Genomic DNA, 12,224 nt, shown 5'->3' on the forward strand with positions numbered 1-12,224 from the left:
CCCCCGCCACCACCAAATACAGCCTCACTATCAGACTTTATGGGGCCTGGCCACAAGGGACAAGGGAGCTGATCGTCCACCTTCCTCAGGCCCCTAGAGCCCAACCTGAGCCAGGTTAAGCTGGCAGCAGGGCCTCAGGACCCTGGATCCACAGACTCCCCTTTCCAGTTCCTGGTTTCAGTTCTCTGGGCCCAGGTCTAACCTCAGGTCCTTTCTTGCTGGATTTCCTCTTGAAGGATGCTCTCTTTTTCTTCTTGCTGGCCTTGAGGGTATTCTGCAAGGGAAGCAGGGGGCATTGGTGACTAGGTTTGGCTGGTAGATCCCATTGGGGAGAGGTACCAAGAGTATAGGAAAGACTCACCTGCGGCCTCCGGGCTCGCAGGATCCAGGTGGGTGGGATGACCACAGCTGCATGGACCCCCAGGGAGCAGGGCTCCTCGATCTGCTGCAGCATGAAGCACGACACCTTGCTGTGATACTGGAAGGCAACCATGGGCAAGGCTGAGCTGGGCTGAGCTGGGCTGGACCTAGAGCTCAACAGCAGCCCAGCCCAGTCCAGCTCATGGGGGCCACTCACCGCCTGTTTGCACCAGGAGCAACTGATGGCCACGATCTCCTTGCTGTGGAAGGTGAACTTCTGCTGAAAGCCCTGAGGGTGGACAGGGTGGCTTGGGCATAAGGTGTCCTAGCAGAGACCCAGCTATGAGACCGTTGTAAACCTCTCTCCACCCAGGAAAACCAAGGACATTAAAAAAAAAAATTAACCCAAAATATAAAATAAGCTGTAAGGGCGGGGAAGCTTAGGTAGGAGCCCATGACCACTGGAGTTTACTGCAAAGTGCTAAGCACACTGGTGCTCTGGAGGATGAGGGTTGGCTCATGCCCACCTCAAGTTTCTTCTTCCTGCCCTCAGACCTAGAGAGGCCCCCTGAAAGTTTTGTGCTATTTATTGTACATATCACTCACGCCCTGTTCACAAACTGTTATCAAGGGCTATTATGTACAGAGCACTGAGAAAAAAATGGAGGGAGGGACCCCTGCATTCCTGAGAGCTTTCCCTTACAGGAAGACAGACAAGCAGCAAATGTGAGCCAAGCAGCTGTGTGCAGCGCAGGGGAAGACACTGTGCAGCCTGAAAGTCACTGTCCTCAGGAGACAGGGAACCCACTCCCCAGCTCAGGGCTTCACATACAACATTCACTCAGTAACTATCTACTGAATTAATGAATGAAAAGTCAATATAGGGGGCTGGAGAGATGGCTCAGCAGTTAAGAGCACTGGCTGTTCTTTAGAGGACATGGGTTCGGTTCCCAGCACCTATATGGTGGCTAATAACTGTCCATAACTTCAATTCCAGGGAATCCAACACCCTCTCTCTGCTCTATGGGCACTGTACCACATGGGTGCACTTACATGCAGGTGCAACACTCACACACATAAAAAATAAAAAAAAAAAAAAAATTTTAAAAGCCAATGTAATGTTCAAAGGGTCCCTTATGAGTTCAAAGGTCAGGCACCCCACACTGAAAGAAAACCTTCCCAGCCCTGTGTAGCTCAGAGACCAAGGGCATACATAATCAAGGGATTTGGGGACCGACAACAAGCCTGATACTCCACTCTGAGGCTGTAGTCTGTGTTCATAGTGGACAGAGCCAGCAGGAGGCATGTGGCTGGCACCCTGAGGCGGGGCCTTTACCTTCCCACAATGCCGACACTTGCCATCCTGGCGTCGCCTGTGTACCCAGTGGTGCCTTACGAAGGTTGGCTGGGGGAGGAGAGAAATGTCACTGGAAAGAGTAAGGGGTTGAACAGCCTGCCATCTCTCAGTGATCAGACATAAGAACTGGAAAATCCTCTGCAGTCCCCTGTACTAAGGTGAAAGGGGTACAGACTTCTCTCCATGGTTTGGAAAGAAGGCTGAGACCCAGCAGAGACAGAGAGATGGGACCCTTTATGCACATTCCCCACCCTTCTTGCCTCCCATTTGTGTGACCCCAGAGCCTCAGCCTAGAAGCTTAGCCCCCCTGTGGCACTCCTCAGGTACTGCAGAGAGATCCATTCAATAACCTCCTGGCCCAACTCTCTCTGGTTCCTAACTCCTGCCCTTCACTTACCTCACGAATATTCCTGGAGCCTGATTCACGGAAGGATGGCTTACAGCGGAAATTTATCTGTGAAACATTGCAGTGACCACCATAATGTCAGAGCATCTTTTTAGAGAGGGTCACCCAGAGTCAACCTCACAGGCAAGGAGAATCCCAACCATCTCTGGAGCCCTTGGAACATGGACACCTCCTCTTAGAAGCCCTCCTGCCCACTGGTCAGAGGGATTTTCTCTCCTTCTACCCAGGATGCAGGTGACTCTGTGTCTATCTCACGTTAAAGTGGGAGCACTGCTGCTTATCCCATTTTCCTTGCCCTTCTGCACTCTCAGCTCAGATGAAGGCAGGAACCCAATCCCTCCAGTGGACTATGCCAACTGGTACCTGGAGACCTTTAGCCCATGTGCTAAACCTAGGTTCTATGGTCACCTTCCACAATGGGGCTGTGCCCCCCAATTTTTTTTAATTATGTAAATTTTTGAGACAGGGTCTCCTTCTGTAGCTTTGGCTGGCTGGCCTGAAATTCTCTATGTAAACCAGACTGGCTTTGAAACTTGCAGCATCCTTCCACCCCTACCTACCAAGTGCTGAGGTTACAGGCATGTCCCACCATGCCCAGCCTGGGCTGCATTTCTGCTCTTTTCCCAACAGTGCCTACTTTAGCCTCAGAAGGGTCACAGGGATGCATTATTCTACAGTTCAGGAACTAGAAAAAGCAGCCCCAACCAGCCTTGCTCATGACATTTCAAAGACTTTGTCATGCTGGCCTGGATTTCTGCAGCAGGGAGCTCTTATTTTTTATGCCAATTCTCTACTCCCTGCCTTGACCTGCCAGCCTAACATTCTCTTTCCATCCCACACACGTGCTTGGGCAACGGTCATTCGGAAAGGTCTCTATGGAGGTAGCATATAAGGAACACAAGATGGGCCTGGTCACAGATGAAGAGGAAATTTGACATTTTTGTTTTTCTTTTCTGGAACTGGGAACTGAACCTAGTACAAGCCTCCAGCACTAAGCTATATCCCCAGCCCTTGACAGCCTCTTCAAGAAAATAGCATAATGGACATTACTTATTAATTCATATCATTTAGGTGATACCCCACGATCCCTACTCTATACCATGTTTGTTCTACGTATCCGTAGCTACTAAACACAGGGTGGGGGTAGGATGCAAAGCAGGTATTTGGCCCTGAAATTCTTGACACTTCATTACACTCTGCATGCTAGGTCATTCCTGGCACGAAGATACTTGAGTGTGTATGTCAAGAGAACCTCAGTGTTCCTCAGGATACAACAGCTGAGCAGCCACACGCACCTTCTCCAGCTGTTCAATGCATGGGGTGTGCACAACAATCTTGCAGGCTGCACACTTTCTTCTGGATGCTGATTTCTGCTATCAGACAGAAAGAGAAGGCCTTGAGGCACCAGGTAACTCCAGCTTCAGGGCAACACCTCAGGGCAAGCAAAGAACATGTCCTATCTATGGGGGGGTCCCAGTCCCACTCGGCATCAGTCAAGGCCCCCTTATCCCTGTCCCTGGGGCAGACCACAGCAAGTATACCCAGGTGAGAGCTGCAAGTTGCAGCTGCTGTCTGCAGAAGTCCAGACCCCATTCTGCCACCAGAGGGCAGCAGGTCCCATCAAACTCACTCACCAGCATTTTAGCCACACAGTACTGTTCCCCAACATAGCAAAAGTCACCGGATACATTGGTCTCAAACCAGATGTGCTCCCCATACGTTGCTGACTCCTAACCAATGAAATAAGCATGCTCAGTGCTCATTTGCTACCCATCATCCATCTCCCAAGACAAACCTGCTGCAGACACAATGCTTTCCTCTGTCCTGTTTTCCCAACGACTCTTTAAAACTAGCTTAAAGGTTGTCCCTTCTCCCTGCAAGTCTGCAGACCTGGGGGCTCCTCTCCCAGGTGCCCACAAGCCCTTGTTCTGACTGCTCAGGAGGACCAGAGCCCAGGAAGGGCTGGCACCCAGTGGTGTTCAGGCTTCCAGCCCTGCCCAGTATACAGATACTCACACTCCAGTCCACAGTGCTCCGGATCTGCTGCTCAGATTCACCACACAGGGCCCCAGGGGTGGGAAGAGGGGGTGCCAGATGTTGGAGGCCCGACTTGGTGATGGCTTTCCTACAGAAAAGAGACCAGCTGAAGTCCCAGGGCCAGCTGGGCACTTGTTGACTCTACTTCCTTCCTCAGCACCTGGAAAACCTGCCGTGGCATGACCTCCACCAAGACAGAGCCAGCAGCAGGGAGGTAGAGGAGCTCACAGGAGCTCAGGTGCTTTTAACAGGAGACTCTATCCTTCTCAGGCCTTTCTGGTGTGCTGGCTTCTAGCACTTCCCAGAGTTGCTTCCAAGTGGGCCACCCTCAGTTCAGGCAGAACTTCAAGCCCTGACCCTGAGCCAGAACCCTTAGAGGCCACACCACTTGCCCTGCTGGTTGCTACTATACCTACATAAGCAGGGTACTCCAAGGCTGGGGTCCAGCTGACTTGCGTCTCAGGGCTACCTGGCGCCTGCGGGACAGTAGGCGCCCACAGGCTGGTATCATGGGGCCCACTGAGGTGCCTGAGGCTCTTTGGCTTTGGCTTCCAGGACCAGGGTGCTGGCTTGATGGCCACCGCTGGCTGAGGCGACGATAGTGGCCATGCAGGCCCCAAAGAGTGTGGCCATATACCACATCAGCAGGGAGAAGGTGGGAGGAGGCTTGGCGCAGGCAACAGGGCATGTGAAGCAAAGGCAGGGTGCCCTGGTGTAAGTAGGAAGATGGAGGTGTCCTGGTGCCTTGCTGGGCATCACTTGATGCCCCAACTGGCTCATCTCCCTCCTGAACCCCTTCTTCCTCTTCCTCCTTCATGCCCACAAGCCCAGCTAACAGCACAGGTGCACCCAAAAGCTGGGCACCAACAGTGGTGGACTGCAGAGTGGGCACTTTATCCACCATGAAGCGGGGGTTGCAGGCAGGGGGTGCAGTGCTGGAGCGCCTACGACTGGTATTTCGGGTGTGCACCCCACAGCTGGGGAGACAGCCTTGGAGCTGTGCACTTGAGCGGCGCCTCTGGGCCAATGAGGAGGAGGCCTGCCCTGCAGGGGAGTGGCGTCGAGCCTTGCCTGTGGGCAGCCCCACACTACTGCACCGCCGCTGCCCCTCTCCAGGGCCTGGTGCCTTCTGCTGGAAGTGTCTCCTAAAGAAGGTCTCCATGCCAAGGGCAGGCCAGTGGCTGTTGGGCATACAAACCAGGAGCATTAGGAGCTGGGCTAAGCTGAAGCCCATCTGCCTCATGAGCCAAGAAGGGACACCTAGTGCTACAGACAAGGGCCTGTGGCCTCAGTGACTAGTGCTGGCAGATACCAGGAATTTGCAGGGAGCCCAGGCATACACCTGTTGGAGGGCAGACACTTGCCCAGCTACGTCTCCTTCAGTAGGAGGGCTTCCCCTGCCCAGGCACAGAACCTACAGAAGCCGAAAGAACTTTACCTCCCTTACTGATGGAAGAGAAAACAGTAAGTAATCTGAACATCGAAATCTGCCTGAGCAAACTGTGGGTCCCTGGGCCCTTTCCCTCTCATTGGGCTTCCTTTTAAGCCCAACAGACTGGGTTTCCCCTCCTGGGATATAGTACAACTACGCAAAGAGTAAAATTAGGCTCTGCAAAGCATCTTAGTCTTGATAAGACCCCCATACTCAGCACCAGCCCTGAGGTCAAGAGGCCCTGAGAAACCAGGCTTCAGAACTAGAGGCAGCCCCCTAGGGAAGAGTGCTCGTCTTAATTTGGGGAGGGGGAGGGATAGGCCAAAGTAAGAGGCATAGGCCAAAAGGAATGCCTTCTGGGAGCTAGAGAGATGGCTCAGTGGTTAAGAATACTTGTTGCTCTTGCAGAGAACCAGAGCTCAGTTCCAAACCAGCACCTACATCCTAGCACTCAGGAGGCCAGAGGCAGGTGGATCTCTCTGAGTTCCTATCTACAAACAAAACAAAACAAAACCAAAACAAAACAGGAAGAAGAAAGGAAGGAGGGAAAGAGGGAAGGCCTTCTGGGTGCTGGGTGTGGGTATGTATGTCTCTTTAGAAACTTCCTACAATTCAGTGGCTCAGCCTGACCTTTCTGAAGGGGCTGAGTATGGCTATCGTAGGTGTGATGTCTGAAAACCTGGTAGGCCCTGCTGCTGAGGGATCCTGAGGCTTGAAGCCTCAGGCTCATAATTCTAAGGCACAAATTCTGCCTCTTTCTGGGAAGCAGGGGCCTTGGGCTCCACCCTTGCTTTACTGGGCTACTCTTTATCTGTTCCTCTACCCTGCCCTTGCCTCCTTCCCAGGCCACTGGGATCAGTTTCCTGTGCCCATGAAAATTGAGAGGTGATAGCTCCAAGAGCCTAGGGATACCCTTGTACCTTCCAGGTGTTTTCCTGGGCTCTGAGCCCTGAGACTCAGGACAGGGAATGTAGCCTAGCACCCAGCAACCATGGAGGCCCAAGTCACAGCTACAGAATAAATTATAGCCAAAGAAGGATGCTGTTAGGATGACAGGTAGTCAACTTTTGCCTGCTGAGAGCTTGGATGAAGCCCCAAGTGGGGATCACCGGCAGTGGGCAGGAGAAAGGACAGCCTTGAAGGAATCCTGCTGACTGTGTATAGCATCTCCTTGATCCTTGATCTGTACAGTCTTATCAGTCTAGGGCAGGTGGCTTCAGAGCCAGTATAGGGTATAACAGAGAGACAAATGGGCCAAGGGGCTGAGCTCCTACAATCAGTGAGCAGGAAGCAGCAATGCTGGGGAAGCAGTAGATTGTCACATGGCAGCATGGTTACAACCCTGAAACGTGTCCTCTGGGACCAGACAGACCGGACAAGAGGTGAGCTCCAGAGGCATGTGCAGACATGATAGATGAGTGCTGGCTTCCTCCTAAAATTGGTGACTAGGCCTACTATATCTCAGGCCTTGAGCTGGGCCCTTCATACACATATAACATATGCCTGATGAGGAAACTGAGGCAGAGAGGGGTAACATACATAAAGCCCACAGCCAGATAGTATGGAGCAGGTGTCAGGACCTGGGTCTGCCCCAGGGATGGGGGAGTGCAAGTTCTTTCTTCTCGGACCCGTGAATGGATTTGAGATAGGTTAGAGAAAGGACCATAATAACAACAGCCATCCTGTTTACCCAACGACAAGCCGAGGGTAAGGCCTCTCCCATCTCATTTGATCCTACCATGGCCCTGTGCAGGAGGCAGGCCCAATAGCTCCATTAAGCAGATGAGGAAACTGAGGTTCACAGAGTGGCAAGAGCATGCCCAGAATCCCACAGCCAGTCAGTGGCAAAGCCAGGGTCCTGGGATACTTGAAGCAGGGTCTACTCTCTGTCCTGGGAAAAGAGGAACCTGCAGGCCCAGCTGCCCACTACTGCCAGGACACTAGCTTGCCAGTTCTCCCTAGGGTGTCAGCTTTCCCCACTCATCTGCTCAGGCAGCCCTGTGACAGCTGCCCAGCCTGGAGGAGATTAGTCACCCGGACACACCACCTGATGCTAGTGTCACCCAGAAAACAAAAGACCACAGTCAGTGTGGGGGAGGTGCTGCTGTGCTCCCCAGGCAGCATAAAAACTGGGCCTTCTCTGCTGTCCCAGACCTGCATGACAACAATACTAGAAAGAAGCAGACCCTGTTATGACACGGGGCAGCTTACAGGTGCCACCACAGAGCTCTGCCCCACACTCTGCTGGGGCTCCAAGATACACTAGTGCACAAGTCTCCTCAGCTGCCTTGGGGTACAGCCCCTCCCAGCGGAGCACAAGGCTAAGCCAGTGTCATAGGCCTCAGTTTCCCTGTCTGTCCAAGGAGACTTAAGATTGGCTGACATCTTCTGACAAGCTCTCCTGCTAGTCAACCCTCTCCCAAGCCCTGGCTTCCAGTTCATCTTGTCTCCATAGAAACCCTGGTCCACTGACCAGAGAGCGCCTGACTCCTCACTTCTATCTCTGCTGAGGCTTCTCCAGGGTCTAATCAGGGCTGTGCTAAGTAGCCCATGCCTTTAATTCTAGCACTTGGGAAGCTGAGGCAGGAGGTTTGTTTTAAGTCGAAAGTCACCTTGGGCTACAAAGTGAGTTCCAGACTAGCCTGGGCTTCTATAAGAGATTCTGTCTCAAAACAAACAGACCAAAAATCCAGGTGTGATGGTGCATACCTTTAATCCCAGTACTTGGGAGGCAGAGGAGGCAGGATCCCTGTGAGATTGAGGCCAGCCTGTCTACATAATGAGTTCTAGGCCAACTATGGCTACAGGGAGACCTTGTCTCAAAAAGACAAACAAGACACACACACACACACACACACACACACACACACATAGATCAAACAAAAAAAGCCCTGTCTGGGCCGGGAGCTCTTCCCATGTGAAGCTCTGTGTGGTTGTCTCTTCTCACCACATAACTGTCACCTCTATATACCACTCAGTAATACATAAAGGTCATGGAGGAGGCCCCACAGAGTTCTGACACTAACAGTACAGCAAAATGGTTGCCCCTGGGCTTCCTGGTATCTGGGGAAGCCAGTCACACAGAGGGAAAAGCTCAGGGGACCCCATCAACCCACATCTGGCTCCCAGGAGCCTGACAAGGACAGGGCCTGTGGGAAGGCAAAGGATGTTAAGAATGATACAGGCACAGTGGTATCTGGCCAGGTGCCCTTGATGAGTGGTGGGATTGCAGCAGCAGAGCAAAGACAGTTGGTGGGGGGTAGTGGACTCGAGCGCTTCCTTGGTTGCTACCCACTAGAAAGGGTTCCTGGCCTCCCAGCTAGATCATCTCCTACCTGATGGGACAGCAAGCACTTTGGAAAACCTGGTATGGTGGGACAAGCCTGTAATCCCCAGCATGTGGGAGGTAGCGAGAGACAGGAGGATCAGAAGTTCAAGGTCATCCTCTACTACATAGTAATTTCAAGATGTCTGGGCTACATAGGACCCTGTCTCAAAAAATAAAAATAAAAATGGAAACAAGCATCTATCTGCCATGGTGACCCTGGGCAGAGTGACTGGCCTTTCCAAGCCTGTTCTCTCAGGTGCAAGATGGGATCACACCATCTAGTTCCAAAGGCTGCCTGACACAAGGTGGTCCTGTGGTAGCGATGGGCACAAGGCACCTGATGCTACCTGCCAATGCATGGCAGGACTTACATCCAAACAGACCCTGGGGCCTACGATTGTGCCACCTCCTAGGGTTTGTCTTTGCCCACAGCGGGGGTGGGGGGTGGGGGTGGGAACCCAGAAAGGGAAGCAGGAATGCCCAGGGTGGCCACCACTCACCGCATGAGGAACAGAACCCTGTAGCCCATGCCACCTGGTTGCCTGCTCATCTTGAGGAATGTCCTCTACCTTTAATAACAGGCTAGGCTGGCCTCCAGGAACTTTGCCTTCAGAGCAGCCTTCACCAGGTGACACGGCTCGGGTCCTGCCACAGTGCCCACTTCATTCTGTGGAGAGAGCCCTGCAGGCCCCTGCTCCATGAAGGCTAGGCCAGGGCTTTGGTAACTGTACCTCCAACAGTTCTGGAGCAAGGCCTTGCAGCTGCCTCCCAGAGGGGCTGCTGGCCAGAAGCCACCCTGGTTGTTCAGCTCCCATAGCCCCAGGGTCAGAGGAAAGACAGGAAAGCTGGAAGGAAGAGAAGCTACCTGAACTAGGGAGGCAGGGTGCTGGCATCCCTAGGCCTCCCTGCTGAAGGGATTCTGCCCCAAACAAAACAAGGGTAATGCACATGGGAGCAGGTGGGCCATGGCCGGAGAGTCAAGTGTTTCAGGGCTGCCCAGGTTCGGTGGGAGAAGGCACTCCACCCAATTCTGTTCCTTTTCCATCAGCTGGAAGGGGGGCTGGTAGGAGAGGCCCTCATCTAGGGATGGTAACGTCTGGGCCCACCTTGACCCACCCTCCTCAAACCCACCCAGAGAGGAGAGGAAGGGACAGGAGGTGAGAAATGTGGGGAGCCCCTTTGACCTGATCTGAAGGCAGGGTAGCAGGCAGGTGGTGAGCAGGCAGGTGGTGGGCAAGTAGGTTGGGGCTGGGGTTCCCGGAGGCTCTGGCTCCAGCTCAGGCTGCTGACCTCTGCTGAGCAAGTCCTAGTTTGGAGAGCTAGCTGTGGTGGCTGCTCCTCTGCTCCCTCCCCCCAGCCTGAGACAGCCGTTATGAAAATAGCCTGATTGGTAAACTGCACTTCCTCTCCCAGTAGTAGCTTCTGGCCCTGCAGCGGACAGGCAGCTGGCGGCGGGTAGGCAGTGGCACACACTTAGGTACAAGAGCCAGGCTTCAGGCACTTCTTCCCTAGGTCCCAAGCCAGGCTGAGTGACAGCCCAATCAATACACTTTCCTCCACCGACAGGCCAGTTCATACCTTCCTTAGATGGGGGGGACAAGGTCTACAGAGGAGAGGAGGGGTAGAGAGCTAGCTCCACTTTTATGCAAAGGGGTCCAACACCTGCTGTCTTCTTATGTCCAGGGACAGGTTTTACGGAGTCTTGAGCAGTTAAGCACCACAAAAACAATTATCTGTGGAGTATTTCACAACTCAGACAGCCTTTTTTCACCAGCATTATTAGACAGGAGCTGGTAATTCCCCCATGCAGGAGGCTCACTGTCCCTGAAGAACAGATGGTGCACCTGAGGCTCCTGGGAGGCTGTGACTTCTGTCAGGGATAGCTGAGCTGGGGCTCCAGAGTCTGGATCTTCTGGCCCTGTCAAAAGGGATGGCGGCTTTTCAGAGATGTCCTGGTCCATGCCAGCTATAGAATACTCAGGGGAAACCAGCTGGTGTCACAAGTATCCAACCTGGGATGCCATACCCCTCCCCAAGCTCAGTTCCTGCATGGCTCCCGAGGGAATGGCAGCTATTTATCAAACTCCCTAATCCCAGGACCATTTTTCACTTTTAAGAGATTACTCAGGATCCTCAGAAGATAGACTGGGGAGTGGGTGACAGCTACTAACATTTAACCAAATCAAGTGTAAATAAAAAACTGAGAAATGTTAAAAATCATTAATGGTGCCGGGCGTGGTGGCACACGCCTTTAATCCCAGCAGAGGCAGGCGGATCTCTGTGAGTTCAAGGCCAGCCTGGTCTACATAATGACTCCAGGACAACTGGGGCTACAAAGAGACCCTGTCTCAAAAAGACTGAAAACAAAAAATTATTGTTTAAAAACAAGAAACCCATTACAACATATGCTAAATGACATATGTTAAACAACATATGCTTATGAAAAGAAAACCACATTGTGTAAAAGAAAAACAAAACCAGTGAAAAGGCATTGTTTTACTTAAAAAAATTTCTGTTTGAGATAGGGTCTCACTATGTAGCCCTGGCTGGCCTAGATCTCTCAGAGATCTGCCCACCTCTTCCTCCTCAGTGCTGGGATTAAAGGCCTGTACCACCATACCTGGCAAAAAAAATTCTTTTATTACATTCATTTTGTCTGTGTGCATGTGCCATGGTGTGCATGTAGAGGTCAAAGGATAATATGCCTGAACTGGATTTCTCCTTCCCCAAGTTGGTACTGGAGATCAAACTTAGTCATCAAGCTTGGTGGCAAGTGCCTTTACCCACTGAGCTGTCTTGTCCGCCCATTTTATGTTCTCCAAAATCTCTAATGTTTGGCCTGTTAGCAGCAGCTGGCTTCCTATGAAGCATCCATCCCTGCATGGATCTGTTAGCACAAGTTGTTCTGGTGGAGGTATGTGAAGGAAAGTGCCTCACATCAACACACAGAAAAGGCAGAAGTAGCGCACTAGACTTTACAGGTAATTATGGAGAGTCTTCTTTGCTATTTCTCTAAACTATGGCAAGTGATATTTTCTTAAAGATTTAGCTGCAAGGGGCTGGAGAGATGGCTCCATGGTTAAGATCACTGGCTGCTATTGCAGAAGACCCAGGTTTGATTCCCAGCACCCACAAGGTGGCTAACAACCATTTTAACTCCCCTCGTAACTCCAGTTCTAAAGGATCCGACATCCTTTTCTGACCTCTGAGGGCACTGCGTGACATGAGTGCATTTACATACATGCAGGCAATATAATATGCTCATACACATAATATAAAATAAATAAAAATTTTTAATATTCTA

At 52.0% G+C, this 12,224-nt stretch overlaps 1 protein-coding gene across 13 annotated transcripts in view; it reads right to left on the reverse strand.

The window, feature by feature from the left end:
- Window positions 1-12,224, reverse strand: part of Dgkz (diacylglycerol kinase zeta) — a 64,998-nt gene that overhangs the window by 8,124 nt on the left and 44,650 nt on the right. For 5 of the 13 annotated variants that reach the window (XM_029555227.1, XM_029555225.1, XM_029555228.1 and 2 more), the window contains 8 exons: window positions 4,140-4,248; window positions 3,758-3,853; window positions 3,419-3,496; window positions 2,115-2,171; window positions 1,697-1,765; window positions 578-685; window positions 362-478; window positions 203-274 (listed from right to left, as the gene is read on the reverse strand). In XM_029555227.1, the coding sequence (XP_029411087.1) occupies window positions 203-274; window positions 362-478; window positions 578-685; window positions 1,697-1,765; window positions 2,115-2,171; window positions 3,419-3,496; window positions 3,758-3,853; window positions 4,140-4,248 (706 nt within the window). The remainder of the gene's footprint in view (window positions 1-202; window positions 275-361; window positions 479-577; window positions 686-1,696; window positions 1,766-2,114; window positions 2,172-3,418; window positions 3,497-3,757; window positions 3,854-4,139; window positions 4,249-12,224) is intronic. The other 8 variants (XM_017802812.2, XM_029555230.1, XM_008851584.3 and 5 more) reach the window with 3 other exon arrangements.

Source organism: Nannospalax galili, unplaced genomic scaffold, assembly GCF_000622305.1.
Source record: "Nannospalax galili isolate Female #2095 unplaced genomic scaffold, S.galili_v1.0 scaffold2046, whole genome shotgun sequence".
Taxonomy (NCBI): domain Eukaryota; kingdom Metazoa; phylum Chordata; class Mammalia; order Rodentia; family Spalacidae; genus Nannospalax; species Nannospalax galili.